This window comes from Ranitomeya imitator, chromosome 4 (genome assembly GCF_032444005.1).
Source record: "Ranitomeya imitator isolate aRanImi1 chromosome 4, aRanImi1.pri, whole genome shotgun sequence".
In the NCBI taxonomy this organism is placed as follows: Eukaryota; Metazoa; Chordata; class Amphibia; order Anura; family Dendrobatidae; genus Ranitomeya; species Ranitomeya imitator.
This window is the reverse complement of record NC_091285.1, coordinates 118,242,267-118,268,726: the sequence shown is the minus strand read 5'-3', so window position 1 is coordinate 118,268,726 and position 26,460 is coordinate 118,242,267. Positions and strand designations below refer to the sequence as shown.

General features: G+C 42.5%; 1 protein-coding gene across 4 annotated transcripts in view; it reads left to right on the top strand.

Annotated features, from left to right (window-relative positions):
* TENM2 (teneurin transmembrane protein 2) overlaps nt 1-26,460 on the top strand; it is a 3,136,407-nt gene that overhangs the window by 1,407,367 nt on the left and 1,702,580 nt on the right. For all 4 annotated transcript variants that reach the window (XM_069763919.1, XM_069763918.1, XM_069763915.1 and 1 more), the window contains one exon: nt 9,199-9,407. In XM_069763919.1, the coding sequence (XP_069620020.1) occupies nt 9,199-9,407 (209 nt within the window). The remainder of the gene's footprint in view (nt 1-9,198; nt 9,408-26,460) is intronic.

Sequence of the window (26,460 nt, the reverse complement as noted above, 5' to 3'; positions counted from 1 at the left end):
GATGATCAGTGAGGACGGATATAAATACAGGGATTCTTACCCTTTTAAGCCACGCCCCCTGAGGAAGGAGATCTGTACCGAAACGTACATCGGGGAGTGAGTCCTGGATCACCTGCTCTGCACCATGATGGTAAATAATGCTTAAATTACTTTTTGGCTACTTACTGCTCACACCTTTGGCATTTGGAGAAGGGTGGTAGCCAGGCTTGGCGCCAAGATGTTTTCTTTCTATGTCACTTGTTGGTAATGATTGGTACCTTTGAGATATTTATTGTGATCCCTGTTTTCCCCTGAGCAGAACCAACCCATTGCCTTATATTTACATTATATCTATAGCAGTAAGTTTACCTTTTAGTTACCCGCGGTGTTTGTGCATTGTGACTGGCACTCATTAATTTGGATTTTTGTCACTGACCAAAAATTTGCATCTTTTCATAAATATTGGTCTATGTGTCTCTTTTTTAGAACTTTTTTATATATAAAATAATTTTTGTGTGATTTACTGGTTGAAATAAAATATTGTTCACTTTTGATATATTAGCATTGACTCAGTCCTTTTTCTTCATAACAATCTTACTAATCATTGTCTGTAATTTTAACACCCTCTTTTCCTTGTATGTCTCTTTTACAATGGCTTCCATATATAGTCATCTTGCATCTGTTGTGGTCTTTTGCAATTTTAAAGCACCAAATGACAGTGGACTGTCAATTGAAATGCATTACAAACCCTCAAATCAGAAATGCATATTTATGCATTCACCAAGACCAAACCCAATTCATCATTTCAGCCAGCGCATATGTCATAATATGCTCACAGGATATTCTAATAGCATCAAACTATTAAAACAAAAAACAAACATCATTAGATATCAACAAATGACAAAACTGTTCAATCACAATTCTCATGGAATGTTCCACAACTTTTATTTAAAGATCTGTGTTGGATTAGTCCATGAGGGAATACAGGCATGGTATTGAAGGAGTCAAAGGAGCAGGTGCAGTAGGGACTTTGTTATCAGGTGTCCCACCTCTATCCTACCAACCTCCTATCTCATGTGTCGCCACCCTCCTGGGCCTGGCGATTTTCAATCTGCCTTTTCAGCTCAAATCCTGCCATCTTCTGAATAAATCACAAGTAAGGGTGCCATCTATGTCCTGAAATGGAACTCCACTAGCTATCGGGTCACAAAACAGCTCCTTTCTGCTTTTTCTAACTTGGAAATTATCACCTTTCCTTCTGTCTTGATCTACTCTGTCTACTGACATTTTTGTTTTTTCTAGAGCAGATAACTGAGAGATCAAAATGCATGCTGTATATACATTAGTGGAGTTTCCCATAAGCGCACTGAACATGGTGAAAAATGGGGATTTGTAAACAGCTGTGGCACCTTCTATGAACTTATTTTTCATCATTGTGACGCCCAAGAGACCGGGATACCCAGCACCGGACCAATGGGGTCTGTCTCTTGAGGGGGATGTCACGGGTGGCTTGACCCGGTGCTGTGGCCTCAGGCAATGCACAGTGTAAGGGGTATCGTGAGGGGACAGGCACTTACTTGATCAGCAGCAGGTTCTCCCAGCGGCGATGATCCCAATCCTGGATAGATGGCTATTGTCCAAATGAAAGACTGAGGCACTGAAACGTTTAACCAGTTTACTTTAACATAAAAGGATTTACAACCAGTCCTATCACCGGAGTCTGTATGGGAACTCTGAGTTACTTTGACCCTGCCGGGGTCTTCGCCTCTTATTGTGCGCAATTTCTGTGTGGCCCTGCTGCTGTATGTGAACTGGCTGCCGGCCCAATCTGTCCCCTCCGGGTCCTGGTTCGATGGGCAACCCGAGTCCTTTTATCGGCTTACCCCCTCCGGGAGTACCGCTGAACTCTGTGTCTGTTGCTGCGTCCGGCCCTAGTGAAGCTGATATCACCTCACGTTTTTCCGGTTGCTGTATTATATATAATGAATACAGCCACGGATCCGGTATCCGTCTTTGCGCCTGTTCTGGGTAGTGAATAATGCTACCCGGTTCTCACAATGTCCCTTTTCTCTGTCTCTCTTCTCCTCAGGCCGGTGATTTGGGCCTGGAAACCGTCATAGGGCTGTTAGAAATTCAGCTGTATGACCTCTCACTATCAGCTCCTTAGCCCAACTGCCATTTCTTCTCTCAGACCAGAATGGATTAAGGGGAGTCTCTGGAGCTCCCCCTTCTGGCTGGAGGTGGTAGTGCAGTTTTGCTATTTTAGTATTTGTGTCTAGTGTCAGTAACTATTTTTGTGGCAAATACCCCTAGGGGTGCCACAATTACTATCATCACTGCAGCATCTGGCCCCTTCCAATCCTCGACAACAGCAAAGTAATCACTCATATCTGGCAAAGGATTATACCACCTATACATGCGATTTCTCTCAGTCTCTGAACTGCATCGTGTTTGTGGTATTAGTTCAATAGGAGAATCATATACTTGTGCCACAGAATCCCTCACCAAATGCAATAGGGAAAAATTCTCTGCAATGTCCCTTGCACGTCTAATTTTTAGATGCACCATGGAATCAATACAAATACTAGCAATTCCTATGCCCTCATGACGGTTCAAGATTATCGTATAGGCTCCAAAATCCCATAACCTGAGAATCCATGTTAATAAATTCTCTCCTGCTTGCTGTCTGTATCTGGTGGCTAATTTTGTTAGTTCCCCAGCTGTATAATTTCTAGTTTCCTCTGTCATGGTGGATTCTGCACCAACAGCTGCATCTCCTGCATCCATCCTATCTCCCCTACGCTAAGTGACTTCCCTCCTGGTCTTTGTAACTACAATAGGTCTGGCATGCAATTCTACCTCATTTTCTAAACCATCACATTCGAAAAGATCTGACCATTTCTCATGTGCAATCATGGTTCTAACATGTGCAGCATGATTATCTGACACTGGCTGCTGTCTCCTCCTGTGCTTATTCTTATTCATATTTTGTATCACATATTCTTCAAAACTCTTTTGCATTTTATGATGCTGTTTCACTTGATCTTTCAAGGCTGATTGCAAGCTGATCCTTTGCTCTAAAATGCAACGAAGAGCTGTATGCAGCTCTAAACACAAGTTATCAATCTCCTCCTGCAAACTTTGCAGTGCCTGGACACAGACCCATCCAACGGCCGCTGCTGTTTTTTGCTCCTTTGCATCATACCTTGAGAGATCAAATTTGGCAGCCACATCCTGAGGATTTGCTAAACGCTGTCCCTCCATATACTTATTACATTCCTGTGCCATTGGGGTCCACGGTCCTGACAACACCCATTCCGGCAAGGATCTGAAACTACTCTCAATTGCTTTCCTATTCTTAATAAACTTATTCAATTTTGCAAACATTTTTATTCAAGACACAATTCCCACTTTCTGACACCACTTGTTTTGTAACGGTTCAAAGAATTGTGATGAATAAATAAATGCTCACACGACAATTGAATAAACTAAAATCAATTTACTCAATAAAAGTTAAAAAATATAAACAGTCACTCAAGATAACACAATAATCAATAGTCATACATTACACTCTCAAGGTAGAAGTCCATCACTCATCGTCCAGGAAGCAAGTGAGCGGGCCCCAGCACATGTGCTGTTATATATCTCCAGCTGCCAGAGGTGTGTCCAGCCCCCACGTGTGGGGAATGATGTCACCAGTCTCTTGTCCACTCGCAAAGGTACATTCCCTCAATCCCCAAGGAAACCTGATTTACCAGTTTTTTGCAACTGGAGGAGGGGGCTTCATGTAGGACAGTTACTGAACACAATTTCCTCAATATCTGTATATGTCTGTATATCCCTGATATCTACTTGAATTTGAAATTTTTATTCATTGTTAGTAGCTGGTCAGACTTCTCATTGGACTTGTGATATAGAGGTCTGTAAGGTCTTCACAATGACGTGTCATGCTCATTGAAATTGAGAATGTCGCATTGTGATCTCTCATCTATTTATTTCCTATGGTGTAACATACTGAGACTGCGACAGAGAGATGCAAATGTTTCCAAATGTATTACATTTTCTATCACTGATTGGAAGATGCACCAGCTAAATCACAGACTATGCCCTGCTTGTCATTTGGTCGGCTCTTTTACAGCAGAATTAAAGCTTTATATTAATACAGGAAAGATAAATATCTTGGTACCGTGTTAGCCAGTAGATAGAAAAATATTTGGAATTGAGAGTCCTCAGTGGTTGATATCTTTTAATGCCTAACTGAAAAGATGGTAACAAATTGCAAGCTTTTGAGACTACACATGTCTCTTCATCACCTGTGTAGTCTCGAAAGCTTGCAATTTGTTATCATCTTTTCAGTTAGCCATTAAAAGGTATCAACCACTGAGGACTCTCAATTCTAAATATTTAGCTTTAAATTAGTCATAACAGCACTTTTTACAATGCTTTTGGCCACACAACTTATCTGAGAAAATGTCTCTACATAGCTATAGCCATCATTCATATGTAAGTGAACTTTCTTTTGCCCCCCAAAATTGTACCAGTTTCATCAGTGTTTTTGGTCAGAGTTTTATTAATATTTGGTTAGTGTTTTAGTTTTTATCACCAATGTTTGGTCAGAGTTTAATCAGGTTTTGTCTGGGAGTAAAAATAAAACTGATTGAGTTTTCTCAAGCTTTTCATATCAAACAGTGAAAGATGAATGACATCTGAGTGCTTTCTGATTATTTTCGCAGACCGATAGACTCACATTGGCAAGTTTGATTTGAGACTTGGATAAAAATTGGACACATTTCCCTGATTTTATGTGGACCAATCGGTTTGCAAAAATACAAGGGCATGTGTTAGGTGTCGAGTTCCCGCCTCTGCACAGGGGGAATTTGAAACCATCTCTGCTGCAGTCTCCTATTCTTCTCCAGCCGCAGTGGAGTCTGCTCAGCGGAGACGTCAGTCCCAGTGCCTAGCTCAAGCTGATACTGGACCAGTAATAACTACTGCCCTTCCAGGCTCTGTCCCTGTAGCCAACAATGTTCAGCAGCGAGCAGATCTTTCTGGGACTAAGTCCTGCTTTTCACATACTGAGCATGCCCACATGACAACCTCCCATTGGAGGTCGGGGTCACATGCTCAGGTCCTGTTGCGGCTCCTATTGGTCTATCTGGAAAGTCTTGTAGCACTGCCACTATAAAAGGTGCGCATGGCTGCTCGGCCATGCTCTATTGTATGTTTGAAAACGTGTGTGTTGATGAGTGCAAGTCGTTCTTTAATCATCCCCTCCCTTGTGTATGACTGCTCGCGTAAGGTGGATGTCTGCTATCTAGCGCCCGGCTGAGCTATCAGCACAAAAACACACGAAACAGCGTCAAATTGTTGTGACCACCAGTGCGGCACCATGCGATATGAGAGCGCTTTCCTGACCCAAGTCTTGGTGGTTAGTGTCGCCTGCCAGAGTGGCACAGCACACACTCTTGTGCATATAAGTTATCTTTTCAGTCGCTCGGCCATGCGCTAGTGTATACTTGAAAACGTGTGTGTTGATGTGTGAAAGTCGCTCATTAATCATCCCCTCACTTGTGTATGACTGCTCGCGTAAGGTGGATGTTTGTTATCTAGCGCCCGACAGAGCCATCAGTACTAAACACATGATACAGTGTCTATTGCTGTGACCGCCAGTGCAGCGCCATGCGCTATTAAAGCGCTTCCCTGACCCAAGCCTGGGTGGTTAGTGGCGTCCGCCAGAGCGGCACTGCGCGCACTCTTGTGCATCAAATTACTATTTTAGTTATACTCTGACACCCAGTAGTAGTGTCGAGCACAAGTGGTCTAGACGGACTCTAATCCCTAGTCTTGGGATTGAGTTCTGTGACTCCTTGCTTGCGCTCTTTGTGCAGTACCACGGCCCTGTGATGCAACAGGGTTTGCTTCTTTCATACAGGGTGAAGTTAACCGATGTGTGTATCCACATTGTACCGCCATATAGTCCGTCATTACTCAGCAGCAGGTTCCATCTCTGCTCGGCGGACCCCGGGTTGCGATCGCACCTTATACCATCTCTCTAATTATTTGGTGCATTCCGCTAGCCCTAACAGCATGTGAACAACCTCATAGACTATAATTGGTACAACTTCTGTCATTAAAAAATATGAACAGAATTTGTACACAGAAAACTGATGTTTGAATGAGCACTAAGATAATGAGTATGTGGGGTTCTCCATTAGTTTCTATGCTAAGTACAGATGTACCGTATATGTTAGCCAATCTGTCTATGTAAGGTTTGGTTCCTAATGGTTTTTTTTTGGTCCTTGGATATCATTTAACAAATAAAACCCATAAGCTGCAACATGTTATTCATTATATAATTGCTTTTTTCCATAATTGCAACAAAATACTTCCTCAGTCTCACCATCTATTGGACAGGGGTTCAATTGCAATAAAAATGTGTCAGCCTTGTATGGTGTCTGCTCTATAAAAACTGGTGGGGCAAAATCAGAGCTTGATTGACATCTCTCCAAAAAGAGTATCTATGAAATGTCAGCATGTTTTTGAGAGCTCTTGGATAGTGAGAGGAAATAGAATGACATTCTAGAAAAGAGGAATAAACCAGAAGAAGTGAATATAAACAATACTCCAGAGAAAATGATGCAGCAAAATACAAACATTCAGTTCATGTATTTTATTAAATATATTGTTTTTTGCACAACTTGTCTAAAATGTTTTGACAGATATTCGAACGTGAGAAGAAGAGAAATGGTCAGGTATTCAACAGATAATTTGAGTACTCTTTCCTCGATCTCCAAAAGAAATTTAGGCGTATTAATTTCTAAGTGTTAGTTTCAGTTAGAAAATAAAGTGATGCATGTAGGGGGGAGTCATAATCTCTTAAAGATTAGATGTGTGTAATATTTTGTGTAGGACATTGACTTTTCTACTGATACTATAAGCTAAAGCCAGATTTCACAGTGCTTGCTTCTCGTACCTTATACTGGACATGCCTTAATAGAAGAGTGACTGCTAAATTCATGTAAGCTTCTGGATGAAGTTTGCAGTGTGTATTTCCAGCACTATAAAATGAGCTTCACATCAAGCCTTTCAGCCCTCTCAACTTATCAAGTATCTCTTGCCTTCACAGATTTTAGTTTAAGATGAGATTTTAATAGAAAAAATATATAAAATGTATTAGAGTATGAAGCTATAAAATGGGACAAACAGATCTGTGAAAATCTGATTCACAGCAACGTTAATATTTCCACACTCACTCATCCTTGTTAATATATTTAATATCCTTTTCACGTTATGCAGCAATGAAAGAGCACTGGGTGGTACTGATATGTCCGGTGCTGTTTATTACACTTGTTCATTGCAATACAATTCTTAAAATTGAATTTAACAGTCTTGAAGATATTAAATTCTTGGAGATTAAAATAGTTGAAAGTTTGCCTAAGGTATTAACAACTTGGTGCTGCAAAGCAGTCATTTTTTTTATCTTTTGTTTGTTTCATATCCACTCCCAGCTTTTAACACAAATAATTTTTTTTTACATTTCTTGAAATCTTAAAAGAAACAGTATGGTATCGCGCTAAAGATAATGGCCTGATATTAATTGTCCCTGGCCCTAGTGATAATATACTCCAATAGAAGCTGACAGATCGTAACTTCTTAAAGTTCTATTAAACGATGTTAACAGAGTTAGTTCATACCGCCATATAGTTCCGCCGTTTGCTAGCAGCAGGTTCTCCTGCACGGTGGACCCTGGGCTGCGAACGCATCAATTTTAATAAAACATCTATGTTTACTCGGTGCATTCCGCTAGCCCTAACAATGTGTTATTGACACTAAGGACACAATTACTATATGCGGGTAATGAGGATAACCACCATATATATCGGTGGTAATACTCATTTGCATTCATAGGGAGTGGCTTGGTACACGGGATTTACAAGTGGTTTTATTGCCATTTGTACAAGCTTAACAGCAGTATTTAACATCGTTTAATAGAACTTTAAGAAGTTACGATCTGTCAGCTTCTATTGGAGTATATTATCACAAGGGCCAGGGACAATTAATATCAGGCCATTATCTTTAGCGCGATACTATACTGTTTCTTTTAAGTCATATTCCTTGGTATCAGTGTCTTTAGTATTTCTTCGAGCGCCGGTGTGTTCTTTTTTCTGTATTTCTTGAAATCTGTTATATTTTTAATGGAGCCATTTAATTTACCATATATGTAAAAAATCTGAAAAAAATCATTATGTAGGAAATGGAAAAATAAACATATCTGCCATTGTTTCATAGGTTTTATTTTGTACACATGACATGAGCTTTATTCTACAGGTCACTAAATGTATTTAGTTTCTTGATATTGTACTAAGAAATGAAAAATATATTTAAAAATTGTTTTGTGTTATGTTCTAAGACCCATAAATTCTACCCAGAAATGTAGCTGTGTGAGCGCTGATATTTGTATGGCCCAGCTGCAGTTTTTATTATACTGTATGTAGGTGGATATAGCTTTTTGATTACTTTTCATTTCTATTTTGTTGGGGTACAAGATGACTGAAATACTTGTTAATACTGAGTTATTACTTGCAGATAAACATCTGTAGACCACAGCAAACCCTTACAATAAGCCCCTTCAATTTGGAATGTACATTAAATATTCAGTAACTAATGACATATTTACAAAAATTCAGAAAAGAGGGCAGCACTCCATATCCTTGGTGAAAAATGTGCAGGATTTATTCAACCCCCATGTCTGGGCAACGTTTCAGCTCTGAATGAGCCTTTCTCAAGACTTGATTCAAAGGATTGATCAAAGTGCAAAATACTATACTAATGAAAATATTTTACCTACATGTGCTTATCTAAAATCATGGATGTCCCACCTTTGACAATTGCATTTCCTTAAAATGAAGCGTTATTTTTCTAGATATGGACACAATATTGTTTAGGATTAGATGCTTGGGAACTTTGATGTGTTTAGTGAAGGTTGGTTTTGATGAGCATATATCTCATTCAACACCAATTTGATGGGAATAGAACCATTCAATATTCCTCTTCAGAGGTAATAAGTCAAGATGAAAGTCAAGGTAATGCATTTGAAAATGCATATTGAGGCTTTCCTTCCAAGAAATAATGTATAATACTCTCTGTAATGCAGATTTTACTGTCCCTTTTATCATATAGTTTGGTGAAATGAAATATAATAATTATTTTGTCTTCCAGGACCTTGGACTAATTCAAGAAACAGCAGCATAGACAACGGAGAAGTTGAAATTGGCCGCCGGATCACTCAAGAAGTACCTGCAGGGGTTTTTTGGAGATCACATATCCATGTTACCCAGCCACAGTTCTTAAAATTTAATATATCATTAGGAAAAGATGCCTTGTTTGGTGTTTACATACGAAGAGGTTTGCCTCCATCACATGCTCAGGTATGAGTAATAAAGGATAAAATATTAGTTTCTATTAATTTCTGTGTTGAAAGCTCTGTTCCAAGCCTCAATTGCAGATTCCGTAAAAAAAATGACAAGTAAAATAAACCACCATGCTCCACTATTTTGTGTGTGCATGGACAGATACGATGATGGAAAACCAGAAGGACTCCATTAAAATTAGTCAGATGCACTTAGTTCTGTTAAAGTCCATCATGAAATGGATCTGGCACTACCGTTATTTTGCTTGATGGAGCCAGCTAAGAATTAGTATCAGTAATATAATGGTGGCTAACTTTTAGCAAGATGTGCTAAATCTATCATCACTCAGTACACCACTGTCATATCTACAAACTTATTGGACAAAGTATATGCTGTATATCTATTATGCTGGACTCGCATATCTCGGAATTTTTGTTGTGAAATCCAGATAATCTTTAATTGATTAATATTAAAAATGATTACTCCAAACACAACATAAAGAAAAATGACACAAAATTAAAATAAACACATACATAAAGTGTATTTTATGTTGTGTCTGGAGTAATCATTTTTAATATTAATCAATTAAAGTTTATCTGGATTTCACAACAAAAATTCCGAGATATGCTCAACCAGTGCTCATTAAAAAAAATGGTTTGGTCTCACCCTTATGAAGAATGTTGTTCATAGCAGATTCATATGAAACAGTAACAATGAATATATGTATAGAGGAGGATTTTATCTCTCTTACTCCCTGTTGTGCCCCTGCATTGCTTCTGTCCTCACAAGGACAGTCCCCAAATGTAGGCTGCTACTGGTTATCATTTACCTCCAATGCGTTAATGGTCATACCTGAGACACTGGACCCCTGCCATATATTTTTACTCCTCTAATGAATCCCCTCTATTTTGGAGGAAATGCTTATGGAGATTAACCTGTTTACATCAATGGTGGTTAACCAGAAGCAGGCTACACTTGGGTACTGTCCTTGCGAGGACAGTAGCAATGCAGGGGCACAACAGGGAATAAGAGAGATAAAATCCCCCTATACATATAGTCATTGTTCCTGTTTCATATTTCATATGAATCTGCTAGGAACAACATTCTTCAAAAGGGTGAGATCAAACCATTTTTTTGAATGAGCACTGGTTGAGCACTAGCACATTATGCATGTGCTGATTGTAATTTTGTGTAATTTTTCTTTATGTTGGGTCCGGAGTAATCATTTTTAATATTAATCATTTAAAGGTCATGTTTTATTTGTAATGGAGACTAGTCCTGAGGGTACTTTAATAGTGAAGTTTGAAACAAATACACTATAGATGTTTGTGAAATCCACACCAAAAATCCACAGCTGAGTACAGTGTAATATTGGTAAAATGCTTTGAACAAATTCCGTTCACTCATGACCTAAGAAAATCCACAGTTGTCTCAAATCCACATTATAACCTATCTGTCATCAATATACTGTGGATCCTTTTGTGAATTTGTTCATTACATTGTAAATTGTAAAATTCAATATTAAATTCCCCACAAAGAAAAACAGCACAATTCTTCTGGATACAGATTTTAAGATTAGACTAACCTTAGGGTACCGTCACACAGTGGCATTTTGATCGCTACGACGGCACGATCCGTGACGTTCCAGCGATATATCCGTGACGCTCCAGCGATCTCGCTGTGTCTGACACGCTCCTGCGATCAGGGACCCCGCTGAGAATCGTACGTCGTAGCAGATCGTTTGAAACTTTCTTTTGTCGTCTAGTGTCCCGAGGTGGCGGCATGATCGCATGGTGTAACAAAGGTGTGCACGATATTGTATACGATGTGCGCATAGTAACCAACGGCTTCTACATCGCACATACGTCATGAAATTATCGCTCCAGCGTCGTACATTGCAACGTGTGACAGCAGTCTACGACGCTGGAGCGATATTGTTACGATGCTGGAGCGTCACGGATCGTGCCGTCGTAGCGATCAAAATGCCACTGTGTGATGGTACCCTAAGACAGTATCCAAAATTTGGCCCATTGTGTTTTACCTCACTAATGATGTTCACCGGTTTTTGTTGATCCTATTGTAATGTGCATATGCATGCGTATTAAACATTAGATTCACCAAAGTCCCCCTTTTCTCTGATGAAAGCTTTACACACCCTTTTTATTTTCTCAAGCAGTCACATGGAATGGCTTTTCAACATTCTCTAGGCATTCCCAGAGGTGCTGAGAACTTGTTAGCTGCTTTGTCTTAACCCTGCAGTCCAACTCATCCCAACCAGTCTCAAGTGGGTTGCACTCGGATAATTGTTGAGGCCATTTCATCTAAAGGTACCTTCACACTAAACGATATCGCTAGCGATCCGTGACGTTGCAGCGTCCTGGCTAGCGATATCGTTCAGTTTGACACGCAGCAGCGATCAGAATCCTGCTGTGATGTCGTTGGTCGGAGCTAGAAGGCCAGAACTTTATTTGGTCGCTGGCTCTCCCGCTGACATCGCTGAATCGGCGTGTGTGACACCGATTCAGCGATGTCTTCGCTGGTAACCAGGGTAAACATCGGGTTACTAAGCGCAGGGCCGCGCTTAGTAACCCGATGTTTACCGTGGTTACCATCCTAAAAGTAAAAAAAAACAAACGCTTCATACTTACCTTCCGCTGTCTGTCCCCGGCGCTGTGCTTTCCTGCACTCACTGTGAGCACAGCGGCCGGAAAGCAGAGCGGTGACGTCACCGCTCTGCTTTCCGGCCGCTGCGCTCACAGCCAGTACAGAGAAGCAGAGCGCCGGGGACAGACAGCGGAAGGTAAGTATGAAGCGTTTGTTTTTTTTTACTTTTAGGATGGTAACCAGGGTAAACATCGGGTTACTAAGCGCGGCCCTGCACTTAGTAACCCGATGTTTACCCTGGTTACCGGCATCGTTGGTCGCTGGAGAGCGGTCTGAGCGACCAAACAGCGACGCTGCAGCGATCCGGATCGTTGTCTGGATCGCTGCAGTGTCGTTTAGTGTGAAGGTACCTTAACACAGCACTCCTTCCCTCTCCTTCTCTGTCACATAGTCTTTACATAGACTGTAGGTGTGTTTTGCATGATTGTTCTGTTGCATCACAAATGACAAACAGGCAATCCCCACATGTATTCAAGCTCTGAGCACACTGAAATACTTGGAGACATCCTGAGCATGCTCGGAGAAACTCAAGTAATGAGCATACACGCTCATCACTAGTTATCACATCTTTGGGAAGCTCAGTTCAAATTCCCTAGCCACACGCAGGCCTGATTACTGCCACACCTGTTATCAATCAAAAAATCACTTAAATAGGACATGGTCCTTAGAGGACTGGGGAGTCTGCAATACCAAGATAGGTTATTACACTTGGGGCTATTTAGTTTGGAAAAACGAATTCTAAGGGGTGATCTTATGTTAATGTATAAATATGAGGGGACAGTACAAAGACCTTTCTGATGATCTTTTTAATCATAGACCTGAAACCGGGATCAGGGGGCATCCTCTGCGTTTGGAGGAAAAAAGGTTTAAGCATAATAACAGACACGGATTCTTTACTGTAAGAGCAGTGAGACTATGGAACTCTCTGCCGTATGATGTTGTAATGAGTGATTCATTACTTAAATTTAAGAGGGGACTGGATGCCTTTTATGAAAAGTATAATGTTACAGGGTATATACACTAGATTCCTTGATAGGGCGTTGATCCAGGGAACTAGTCTGATTGCCGTATGTGGAGTCGGGAAGGAATTTTTTTCCCCAATGTGGAGCTTACTCTTGCCACATTGTTTTTTTTTGCCTTCCTCTGGATCAACATGTTAGGGCATGTTAGGTTAGGCTATGGGTTGAACTAGATGGACTTATAGTCTTCCTTCAACCTTAATAACTATGTAACTATGTCTGACAAAGTGAAGTAGGCCAAAAGTTCCTCAAAAGCTATACGTCATGCCGTGATCAAAAGAAATTCTGGAACAAATGAGAAACAAATTAATTGAGATCTATCAGTATGTACAGTAGATATAATATAATGCCATTTCTCAAGCTTTGGAACTCAAGCAAATCACAGTGATAGCCATTATTACCCCAAGAGCACAGCGATGGCTCATCCAAGAGGTCACAAAAGACCTCACCACAACATCCAGAGAACTGCAGGCCTCGGTTGCCTCAGTTAAGGAGGGTGTTCATGACTCCACCATAAGAAAGAGAATGGGCAAAAATGGACTGCACGGCAGAATTCCAAGACAAAACCACTGCTGGCAATAAGAACATAAAGGCTTGTCTCTGTTTTGTCAGCAAACATTTTGATGATCCCCAAGACTTTTGTGAGTATACTCTGTGAACTGAGGAGACAAAAGTAGAACTTTTTGAAAGGTGTATGTGTTAGGGTTTGGCGGAACGAACCAAATATATATATTAGAGTAATTGGTGCGTTCGCAACCCGGGGTCCACCGTGCATGAGTAAAACCCGCTGCTAGTAACTGCTGGTACTATATGGCGGTATAAGTTAACTCTGTTACTTCACAGAGTCACTTAAGACAAGAAACCGCTGTGCCCTGTTAACCTCACAGAGAAACACAGCTACCAAATAGAGCGAACAGTGGTCATGCAGTCAGAATAGCACACGCAAAACTCCTCACCGGAGGTGCCGGTATTCCAGGGGCTTATTTCAGCTGGGCCCTGAATCCACTCACACAAAACTCCGGACTGGAGGTGCCAGCGTTCTAGGGGCTTATTTTGAGCCGAACCCTGAAACCATATACATACGACCACACTGGCGCAGAGCACATAACTTAGGTGATACTAGCGCATGACCGTGCAGCCATGCAAACCTTTTATAGCTGCAGCAACTACAGGACCTTCCTAGAGGACCAATAGGAGCTGCTACAGTACCTGAGCCACTTCAGGACCTTCTTGGAGGACCAATGGGAGCTGCTGTAATACCTGAGCATGTGACCCCCGGCCTCCAATGAGAGGACTTACCCAGGGAATGCTCAGAAGGGGAAAAGCAGGACTTAGTCCCAGAGACGTCTGCTCACCGCTGACCAGTACTGGCTACAATGGCTGAGCCTGGAAAGGCAGCAGTAACCATCTGCACCGTATCAGGCTGAGCCAGACTCTGGGAACGGCATCTCTGCTGAGCAGGCTCCACTGCGGCTGGAGAAGAATGGGAGACCGCAGCGGAGATGGCTCGAGATTCCCCCTGTGCAGATGCGGGAACTCGACCCCTAACATTACCCCCCTCTTAGGCCCCCCCTCCTTAGACCTTGCTACGCTCGAAGGCCACAATGAGCTGCGGAGCTCGAATGTGCTCAGCAGGTTTCCAAGACCTGTCCTCAGGGCCATAACCCTTCCAGTCCACCAAATAAAATTTCTTGCCATGTAACACCTTGCACCCCAAAATAGCATTCACATCATAATCATCCGTAGATGAACCCGATGACTCAGAAAACCGGGACATCTATACGGGCTTCAAGAGGGACACATGAAAGGTGTCGGTGATACCTAGGCATGGAGGAAGGGCCAGATGGTAGACCACAGGGTTAACCTGTTCGAGGACCTTGAAGGGACCCAAGTAGAGAGGTGCAAGCTTAGTGGACTCAACACTCAGCCTGATGTTACGGGCGGAGAGGTACACTAAGTCACCAGGAGCAATGGTCGGAGCAGGGCGCCGATGAGCATCGGCGGAGGACCTCATTCTCTCCTTGGAGGCCCGAATGGCATTCTGAGTGCGATCTCAAATGTCACGTGCCTCCACAGCCCAATCTGCCACCCTGGAGTTGGCGGAAGAGACTGGCATGGGCACAGGGACACGCGGATGCTGGCCGTCATTAAGGAGGAATGGAGTCTGACGGTGGAGTCAGCTACGGCATTGTTAAGTGCAAATTCCGCCCACGGTAGCAAGGATGCCAAGTCATCCTGCCTGGCAGAAACAAAATGACGTCGATATCTCGGGAAGATATGCCGAGGAGAGATGCTGAGTAGACGACAAAGCTCTCTCCAGAATCGAGACACAAACTGGGGACCCCAGTCACTGACAATTTTGTCCGGCATACCGTGTAGGCGAAAGATATATTTGATAAACAACGTTGCCAGTGCCCGTGGAGAAGGTAGCCGTGGAAAAGGCACCAAGTGCACCATTTTGGAAAAATGGTTGTGATCACCCAAATAATGTTGCAGCTATGAGACTTAGGTAAGCCCACCACAAAATCCATCCCGACCATCTCCCAGGGCCTGTCTGCCACCAGCAGGGGGTAAAGCAACTCAGCTGGCCATTAATGAGGAGACTTGTTCTTGAGAAAAGTACAATACCAGATGACCAAATTAGTATCAAACAAAAATATAATAATTCCAAAACTAATATATACAATAACTTTATTTAAACAACCAAAAAATGGGATTAAAAACTTAGCACAACGCCCAAAAACCCTAACATTAGGGATTGGGTAGATAAAAAATCTGGCCTGATGGTTAAAGGGCAGACGGGTGGGAGCAGGATAAAAAACCCTATATGTCCCTGATTACTCCCTGCCTGTCAGCGGAGGTTGGCACCCTCTTGGACACAATATGGCGCCCCCGCTCCTCGACGGCTAAACCTATAAACCCTACAAATCCCTGTAGTGGTGTGGGGATGCAAATACCTCTAAATACCTGCTAACTAGCACCCAGACACACCAAACCACATATACCACCAAAAACACCAGACGGTAAATCACCAATAAAGAATTTAAGTTAGGAAGGCTCAATCTGACCGTATAACGCCCTACAGATATATGGATATAAGGCTATCCTACTTAATGGCTATTGCACCCTTAGAAAACCCTACCTGGTAATACCTGCCTACCGGCGGAGGTTGGCACCCTCTTGGACGCAAATTGGCGCCCCCGCTCCTCGGCGGCTGTCCCTACTGACCCCTGGACAATCCCTATCAAACAGGGAACCTACAGTTAGGGCCAGAAATATTTGGACAGTGACACAATTTTCGCGAGTTGGGCTCTGCATGCCACCACATTGGATTTGAAATGAAACCTCTACAACAGAATTCAAGTGCAGATTGTAACGTTTAATTTGAAGGGTTGAACAAAAATATCTGATAGAAAATGTAGGAATTGTACACATTTCTTTACAAACACTCCACATTTTAGGAGGTCAAAAGTAATTGGACAAATAAACATAACCCAAACAAAATATTTTTATTTTCAATATTTTGTTGCAAATCCTTTGGAGGCAATCACTGCCTTAAGTCTGGAACCCATGGACATCACCAAACGCTGGGTTTCCTCCTTCTTAATGCTTTGCCAGGCCTTTACAGCCGCAGCCTTCAGGTCTTGCTTGCTTGTGGGTCTTTCCGTCTTAAGTCTGGATTTGAGCAAGTGAAATGCATGCTCAATTGGGTTTAGATCTGGAGATTGACTTGGCCATTGCAGAATGTGCCACTTTTTGGCACTCATGAACTCCTGGGTAGCTTTGGCTGTATGCTTGGGGTCATTGTCCATCTGTACTATGAAGCGCCGTCCATTCAACTTTGCAGCATTTGGCTGAATCTGGGCTGAAAGTATATCCCGGTACACTTCAGAATTCATCCGGCTACTCTTGTCTGCTCTTATGTCATCAATAAACACAAGTGACCCAGTGCCATTGAAAGCCATGCATGCCCATGCCATCACGTTGCCTCCACCATGTTTTACAGAGGATGTGGTGTGCCTTGGATCCCTTTCTTCTCCAAACTTTTTTCTTCCCATCATTCTGGTACAGGTTGATCTTTGTCTCATCTGTCCATAGAATACTTTTCCAGAACTGAGCTGGCTTCTTGAGGTGTTTTTCTGCAAATTTAACTCTGGCCTGTCTATTTTTGGTATTGATGAATGGTTTGCATTTAGATGTGAACCCTTTGTATTTACTATAAAAGGTACAGATGATTGGCCTCGGGGAGACCAAAACATCCAACACCGCGGAGACACGATCACGTGTTTCTCAATGCAGTGATTCCAGAACACTGCCCCCATCCCTTATGGGAAATATGCAAATGCATGTAAAGAAGCTGCGGAGACACCATCACGTGTTTCTCGACGCAAGCAGTGAATAGCCAGGCCTTTCCCCGGGAAGGAACAACCACGGGAAGGGCAGCATCCTATGAAGGAAAGCCACCTATGCCAAGCATGGTATCCATCCACAGACAGCTGTTTCGGGGTTTTTGCCCCTCATCAGTGTGGAGTAGGAATCTGGCTATTAGGAGCAGTGCCTAGTAAAAAGGCTATAAAGGTACAGATGATTGGCCTCGGTGAGACCAAAACATCCAACACCGCGGAGACACCATCACGTGTTTCTCAACGCAGTGATTCCAGAACACTGCTCCCATCCCTTAAGGGAAATATGCAGATGCATGTAAAGAAGCTGCGGAGACACCATCACCATCTCCGCAGCTTCTTTACATGCATCTGCATATTTCCCATAAGGGATGGGGGCAGTGTTCTGGAATCACTGCGTTGAGAAACACGTGATGGTGTCTCCACGGTGTTGGATGTTTTGGTCTCCCCGAGGCCAATCATCTGTACCTTTATAGCCTTTTTACTAGGCACTGCTCCTAATAGCCAGATTCCTACTCCACACTGATGAGGGGCAAAAACCCCGAAACAGCTGTCTGGAGTGAGGTTTTCTGGAGCAATCCAGACCCTTTTGCAGAGAATTCTGTTTTTTTCTGTGGTCGTTTGTACCGACAGCTTTGAAGATGAGTTATGTGAGGAACACCATCCGAGTGACGTTGGAGCCATCTATCCGGGCAAGGAACAGCGTGGTCTTTATTGTTCGTGACCTTATTGAGGAAAAGGCTGGAGGAAAGCGAGAAAACATCTTTAGTATCAATGAGTTCCCTAATCAAGGTAACTACGACATTACTTTTATGTCAGAGCATTATTGCCTGAACATCTATGAGTGGTTCCGGAATCATGCCAGAGATCCTTGTTTGAAGGGAGTGAAATGTGAACCACTGTTTGGTCTTCAGGAAAGGCAGGTGACTATCACTGTCTATAACCCCTTTACTGAACCTGCATTGTTGGAGAGCTTCCTCTCACAGTATTGTGACTTTGTTTCAAAGGGAGAGAAGCAAGTGAACTGCTTAGGAATCTTCAATTGTCGATACAAGTATCGTGTAAGGTTCAGAAGAGATCCTGGCAGTGTGGGTGGGTTCAGACACCCTCCGGAGAACTTCTCTGTGGCAGGGCATAGGGGTTTCCTGACGTACCCTGGGCAGCCTCTGTTTTGCAGGAGATGTTTTTCTTTTGGACATGTCCAGGCAGACTGCCAGAAGGGGCAGTGTTGCCGAAACTGCAAGAAGGAGGGGCATTTGGCTGGTGATTGCCCGATGGCTAAGACCTGTGATGTGTGTGGTAGTAGTGACCACATATATAAGGATTGTCCGCAGAGAGCGCCTAGACGCTCAGAGAGTGAATGGAGAGAGGAGGAGGAGAGAAGGAGGAGGTTGGCGATTATCAGAAAGGAATCTGAAAGAATGGAGAGAGAGGAAAGGAGGGAGAGGGAGAAGGAGAGGGAAAGACGCTCTGTGACTCCAGATGACATTGTGCTAGCACCCCGTGGTGCTATGAGTGATGCACAGAAGGAAGATAAGGAGTTTTGGTTGGCGGCAAAAAAAGTAGAGAAGGGGTTTAAGAAGAAGGAAGAAGATCAGGAAGAAGATGAGGAAGAAGATGATGACTCTACTGTGCCTGAAATGTTTTCTCTTGAGGAAGCAATGGATGCCACGGAGGAAGACGTGCGCATTTCTGAAGCTGAGAGCCCTGTGCACCCCTCAGATCCTCAGAATATTGGAGGGCTTTCTTCAGATGAGGACAGGGGTGGGAATAAGTGTCAGAGGGAGGAGGATGGGGAAAGTGATGAGGCATGCAGTAGTATGCCTAAGAGAAAAATTGGGCCGGCTATAAAAAAATGGAGTGAGCACGAAGGGGCTAGTGGTTCAGAGACTTGCTGTTCAGTCCGAATGGCAGAGGAGGACAATGGTGATACTGGGTAAAATGAAAGCTCAGTGGATCTGTTGTTTTTTTTCTCTCCTTTCTGTGAGTCTTGACCTTTGTCAAGGGCTTTTTGTGTAATGTGTGTAGTTTTGTGGTAATTTTTGCATTGTTTTTTGTTTCTTATAGTATGGGTTTTTCTATAGTTTCTCAAAATGTGAGAGTTTTTAAGAAAGCGAGGAGGAGAGCAGCAATTCTTGATTTTTTAGCTATGCAGAGTGCATCTATTTTTTGTTTGCAAGAATGTGGGATTGTGGATGGTGTGAAAGGGGATGAGTGGTCTTATGGTGCGTCTGTATGGTCTGGTAGTGCAAATAATAGAAATGATGGTGTGGGTATTTTAGTTAAGGGGCAGGAGGTGGTTTTGAATAATTATTTGGTGGTGGAGGTGGGGAGGTGTATCTTAGCAAATTTTGAATATAAAACTGCTAAGTTTTGTGCTATCAATATTTATGCGCCAGTAGAAAAAAATGAGCGTAAGTTATTATTTGAAAAAGTGAAGCTTTTTGTTCCAGGAAGAGTGCCTGTGGTGATTGTGGGTGATATGAATTGTGATGTGGGGGGAGTGAATGTGGATGTGTCTGGAAAAGTTTTGCTGGAGTTAGTTACTGACTTTGATTTAAGTGATATGCAGCGTGTGTGTAAGGTTAACCCTTTGTTAGATACCTTTTTTTCTGATAGTGGAAGAGCACAGTCCAGGTTGGATTATTGTTTTATTTCTAAAAATATTATTCCTGTTGGATATAAGCAGGATAGGGTCGTTTTTTCGGACCATGGTTGTGTGTTGTGCGAGTTAGATATTAATGTTAGTGGTGTGTTTGGAAAGGGTTTGTGGAAGTTAAATGTGAAATTGTTGGAAAATGAAGCTGTGAGGAAGGAGTATGTGAGAAAGTATGAACAGTGGTGTAAAAGTAAGGAAAGTTTTGGGAATGTTTGTGAGTGGTGGGATTGGGTTAAGAGGCAGACAAAAAAGTTTTTTAAAAGTGTGGGGTATGAATTTGCGGCAATTAAGAGGGAAAAGTTTGTTAAGTTGAACGTCCGTTTATGTTTATTGTATAAATTGAGGGAAGGAGGAATGGAGGTGGAGGAGGGGATAAAAAAGGTTAAAAAAGAAATTAATGAGTTTTTGGAGGAGAAAGGGAAGAGTATTATTTTTAGGGCAAAAATTGATAGAATGGAGCAAGATGAAAGGTGTTCAAGGTTTTTCTTCAAAAAGGTTTTTGGGAAAAAGCAGAGTATGAGTGTTTTGAATGCAGAGGATGGAAGAGAGGTAAGTGGGGAGGATATGTGTGAACAGGTGGCTAAGTTTTATGAGGAGCTGTATGCAGTGAAGTGGAGGGATGAGGCTTTGGAGGACGATGTACTAAGTGTATTAGAAAATAAATTGAGTGAGATGGAGAGAGAGAGAGTGATGGGTGAGGTGACAGGTGATGAGGTATGGAAGGTAATGAATAGCATGGCGTTAAATAAGACTCCAGGAGAGGATGGTCTTCCTATAGAGTTATATAGGGTGATGTGGCATGTGATTGGTAAGGATTTTGTGGATGTGTGTAAGTATATGTGGTCTAGTATGGAGATGGCTGAGAGTATGCGTGCAGGGATGGTTGTGTTAATACCTAAAAAAGGAGATTTGAAGAGTTTAAAAAATTGGAGACCGATAACGTTGTTGAATTGCGATTATAAGATCTATGCGAAAGTAATGGCGAATATGATGCGTGATGTGATAGAGAGTGTGATTGGGGATGAACAGTGTTGTGCAGTGCCTGGGAGACGTGTACATGAGTGTGTGTGTATGTTGAGAGATTGTTTGTGGGACTGTATGAGTCGGAAGAAGAGTGTATTTGTTTTGAGTTTGGACTTTGAAAAGGCGTATGATCGGTTATCACATAGTTTTTTGTTCCGGGTATTATTGAGAATGGGGTTTCCGCCTGATTTTGTTTGGAGGGTGAGGAGCTTATATAAAGACATTTATAGTTGTGTTTTGATGAATGGTTCTGTGGGTAGAAGAGTGAATGTTTTTTCAGGTGTGCGACAAGGTTGTCCTTTGTCTCCTGTGGTTTTTATTTGTGCGATTGAACCGTTGCTTTGTATGTTGAGGAAAGATAAAGTGATTAGAGGAGTACAAGTGCCAGGAGGTGGAGGGAGGGAATGGAAGATTAGTGCTTATATGGATGACGTGTGTGTGTTGTGTGATTCAGAGTATTCTGTGAGGCGGGTGAAGTTATTAGCGTCTATTTTTTGTGGTGCGTCAGCATTTAAGGTGAATTGGGAGAAGAGTGAGTGTAAGGTTTTTGGGGGAGGGGTTTTAAGTAAGGATGTAGGAGTGAATGAGGTGACTGGGTCTATTAAGGTTTTGGGGGTGAAATTTTCAGAGAGTTTGGATGGGAAAGAAAGTTGGGATGATGCGAAAGGAAAGGTTGAGCGGAAGTTATGTTTTTGGAAGATAAGTCTTTCGTTTTTTGGAAAAATCTTAGTTATTAAAAGTGTGATTTTGCCTATTATCTTATATATTGCAGTGGTCTTTCCGCCGGGGTATATGTGTATGAGGGGGTTAAATAGGATTCTGTTTGTGTTTTTGTGGAATTCTAGAATGGAGAGGGCTAGGAGGGAGGTTTTGGTGAAATGTTTAGAAAAAGGTGGGTTGGGTTTTCCAAACCTTGAGGTGTTTTTTGGTGTAAATATTGTGGTTTTTGTGTTGAGGGTGATTAGGATGGATGGCAAGTTTTCTTGTCTGTGTAGGTTTTTGTTTGGGGCGTATTTATTTCGTTTGAAGTGGCGAGAGAGGGATCTGAGGTATCCGGTTGCTTTTGACGTGCCTAGATGGTATGTGTGGGTTTATAAATTTTTGGTGAAGTATGAGTTGTGTGATGTGGATGTTAGGTTATTGAGTAATAAGAAGGCTGTGTATAGGATGATTGAATGTAGAGAGACAGAGTGTGGAATAAACATGGTTAGAGGGAATGATATAGAAAAAGTATGGAAGAAAGTGCGGTTAGACGGTATGACGAATAGGCAGAGTGAGATTGTGTGGCAGTCTTTGCATGGAATGTTACCAGTTAGAGAATTTCAGAAGAATCGTGGGTTGGGGAGAAATGATATGTGTCCGAGAGGTGGGTGTGGTGGAAGGGAAAGTGTAATACATGTGTTTTGGAATTGTCATTATGCTAGGGAGGTGATTGGAAGAATGGGACCGTTGTGTAAAGAATTGTGTGGTGTGAGCTTGTTATCATTCGAGTTGTTCATGTTTGGCTTGGGAATGTGTGATGGAGTGAAGGAGAAAGTGTTGTGGTTAATAGTTGCATGTATAAAGGAAGTATTATGGGATGTGAGGAATGTGTATGTTTTTAAGAGAAAGGAAATTGTAGTAAAGAATAGTCTAAAAGTGATTTTGGGGAAGATGTATGTGTGTTTTCTATGGGATAAGTTTTCTTTTGGAAGTGCATTTGAACAGCAAGGTTGATTGCTGTTGAGGGGAACTAGACAAAAAAAAAAAAATCTATAAATCTTCAGCAGAGCGAGTGTGAGCGAGCTGAGTGTGAGCTGAGCGTAAGTGTGGACGGCGGTAAGTGTGACTTGTGATTCAGTAAAGAGGTATCAGGGAGTTTCCAAGGGAGGAATTACTGAATTGCTGTCTGATTTTTATTAATACTTTGTATTTATTTTTATTTTTTTTATTGAACTGTTCTGTCTGGTGCAATCCCCATTAGGAAATGTGCTCCACGATTGTTAATGCCATCCAGTGCACATCTTGCCACATGTATGCAGTCCTTGAGCAGCCGATCGAGGGTGCATACTGCTGTGCGAGATGTGAGCACGTTGTGCATTTGGAAACCCAGATTCTGACTCTAAATGTGCAGCTGGCAACACTGAGATCCATAGACAATATGGAGAGGAGTCTTCTGCTCACGGAGCAGACGCTCAATGGGACAGATGAGGTGGGGGATGGTGGGATGGAGCTGCAGGACAATGAAGTAGCAAGCTGGGTGACAGTTAGGAAGCGGGTTAGAGGGAAGAGTGCCAGGGAGGCTAGTCCTGATCTGGAACACCCCAATAAGTTTGCTAAGTTGGCAGATGAGGGGGGTGCCAGTACAGGGGTAGCACTGCTGCAGCCAGGCATGTCCTCTGAAAGCCGGAGGAGTGACTGCTCCAGTAAGGAGGGAAATAGGAGAGCAGGGCAGGCTAGACAGGTGCTGGTAGTGGGCGACTCAATTATTAGGGGAACAGATAGGGCAATCTGTCACAAAGACAGGGATCGTCGAACGGTGTGCTGCCTACCTGGCGCTCGAGTCCGACACATCGCTGATCGGGTGGACAGATTATTGGGAGGGGCTGGTGAGGACCCAGCGGTCATGGTGCACATTGGCACTAATGACAAAGTTAGAGGTAGGTGGAAGGTCCTTAAAGATGATTTCAGGGAATTAGGCTGCAAGCTGAAAGCAAGGACCTCCAACGTGGTATTTTCCGAAATACTGCCGGTACCAAGTGCCACGCCAGAGAGGCAACGGGAGATTAGGGAGGTTAATAAGTGGCTCAAGAATTGGTGTAGGAAAGAGGGGTTTGGGTTCCTGCTGAACTGGGCCGACTTCTCAGTTGGCTACAGGCTCTACGCTAGGGACGGGCTGCACCTCAATGGGGAGGGTGCAGCTGTGCTGGGGGAGAGAATGGCTAGAAGGTTGGAGGAGTGTTTAAACTAGGAATTGGGGGGGAGGGTATTCATTTTATAGGAGGGGAAGATAGTGCAGACAGAGACCTGGGCACAAATAAGGAAGTTGGGGGTGGCGGTGGCATGGGGGTGGGGTCAGAACAGTTAATAATTTAAGAAATAGAGGTACAGAGAGGAACATAAAGTGCATGTATACTAATGCCAGAAGCCTCGCCAACAAAATGGACGAATTAGAACTAATGTTGTTGGAGCATAATTATGACATGGTGGGGATATCTGAAACGTGGCTGGATGAGAGCCATGACTGGGCTGTTAACTTGCAGGGCTATAGCCTGTTCAGAAATGACCGTACAGATAAGCGAGGGGGAGGGGTGTGTCTATATGTAAAATCATCCTTAAAACCCATCCTGCGCGATAATATAGGTGAATTTAATGAAAATGTAGAATCCCTGTGGGTGGAGATAAGGGGAGGGGGAAAAAATAATAAATTACTGATAAGGGTTTGTTATAAATCTCCAAAAATAATGGAAGCAGTGGAGAATATCCTCGTAAAGCAAATAGATGAAGCTGCGACTCAAGGAGAAGTCATTATTGTGGGGGACTTCAACTACCCTGAAATAGATTGGGGAACAGAAACCTGCAGTTCCAGCAAAGGTAATCGGTTTTTGACAATTATGAGAGACAATTACCTTTCACAAGTGCTTCAGGACCCAACAAGAAGGGGGGCACTGCTAGACCTAATATTAACCAACAGGCCAGACCGCATATCAAATATAAGGGTTGGGGGTCACTTGGGAAATAGCGATCACAAAATAATAAGTTTTCATGTATCCTTTAAAAAGATGTGTAGTAGAGGGGTTACAAGGACACTAAATTTCAGGAGGGCAAATTTCCAACGGATGAGAGAGGATCTTGGTGCAATTAACTGGGACGATATCCTGAGACACAAAAATACACAAAGAAAATGGGAGACGTTTATTAGCATCCTGGATAGGACCTGTGCACAGTATATACCGTATGGGAATAAACATACTAGAAATAGGAGGAAACCAATATGGCTAAATAGAGTTGTAAGGGGCGCAATAAGTGACAAAAAGAAAGCATTTAGAGAATTAAAGGAAGTAGGTAGTGAGGAGGCATTAAATAAATACAGAAAATTAAATAAATTCTGTAAAAAGCAAATCAAGGCAGCAAAGATTGAGACAGAGAGACTCATTGCCAGAGAGAGTAAAAATAATCCTAAAATATTCTTTAACTACATAAATAGTAAGAAACTAAAAAATGATAGTGTTGGCCCCCTTAAAAATAGTCTGGGTGAGATGGTGGATGAGGATGAGGAAAAAGCCAATATGCTAAATGACTTTTTTTCATCAGTATTTACACAAGAAAATCCCATGGCAGACAAAATGTCTAGTGATAAAAATTCCCAATTAAATGTCACCTGCTTAACCCAGCAGGAAGTGCGGTGGCGTCTAAACATCACTAAAATTGACAAATCTCCGGGCCCGGATGGGATACACCCTCGAGTACTGCAGGAATTAAGTACAGTCATTGATAGACCATTATTTTTAATCTTTAAAGACTCCATAATAACAGGGTCTGTGCCGCAGGACTGGCGTATAGCAAATGTGGTGCCAATATTCAAAAGGGGAACAAAAACTGAACTCGGAAATTATAGGCCAGTAAGCTTAACCTCTACTGTGGGTAAAATCCTGGAGGGCATTCTAAGGGACGCTGTACTGGAGTATCTGAAGAGGAATAACCTCATGACCCAGTATCAGCACGGGTTTACTAGGGACCGTTCATGTCAGACTAATTTGATCAGTTTCTATGAAGAGGTAAGTTCCGGATTGGACCAAGGGAACCCAGTGGATGTAGTGTATATGGACTTTTCAAAAGCTTTTGATACGGTGCCACACAAAAGGTTGATACATAAAATGAGAATAATGGGGATGGGGAAAATATGTGCAAGTGGGTTGAGAGCTGGCTCAGGGATGGGAAACAAAGGGTGGTTATTAATGGAGCACACTCGGACTGGGTAGCAGTTAGCAGTGGGGTACCACAGGGGTCAGTATTGGGCCCTCTACTTTTTAACATATTTATTAATGACCTTGTAGGGGGCATTCAGAGTAGAATTTCAATATTTGCAGATGACACTAAACTCTGCAGGGTAATCAATACAGAGGAGGACAATTTTATATTACAGGATGATTTATGTAAACTAGAAGCTTGGGCTGATAAATGGCAAATGAGCTTTAATGGGGATAAATGTAAGGTCATGCACTTGGGTAGAAGTAATAAGATGTATAATTATGTGCTTAATTCTAAAACTCTGGGCAAAACCGTCAATGAAAAAGACCTGGGTGTATGGGTGGATGACAAAC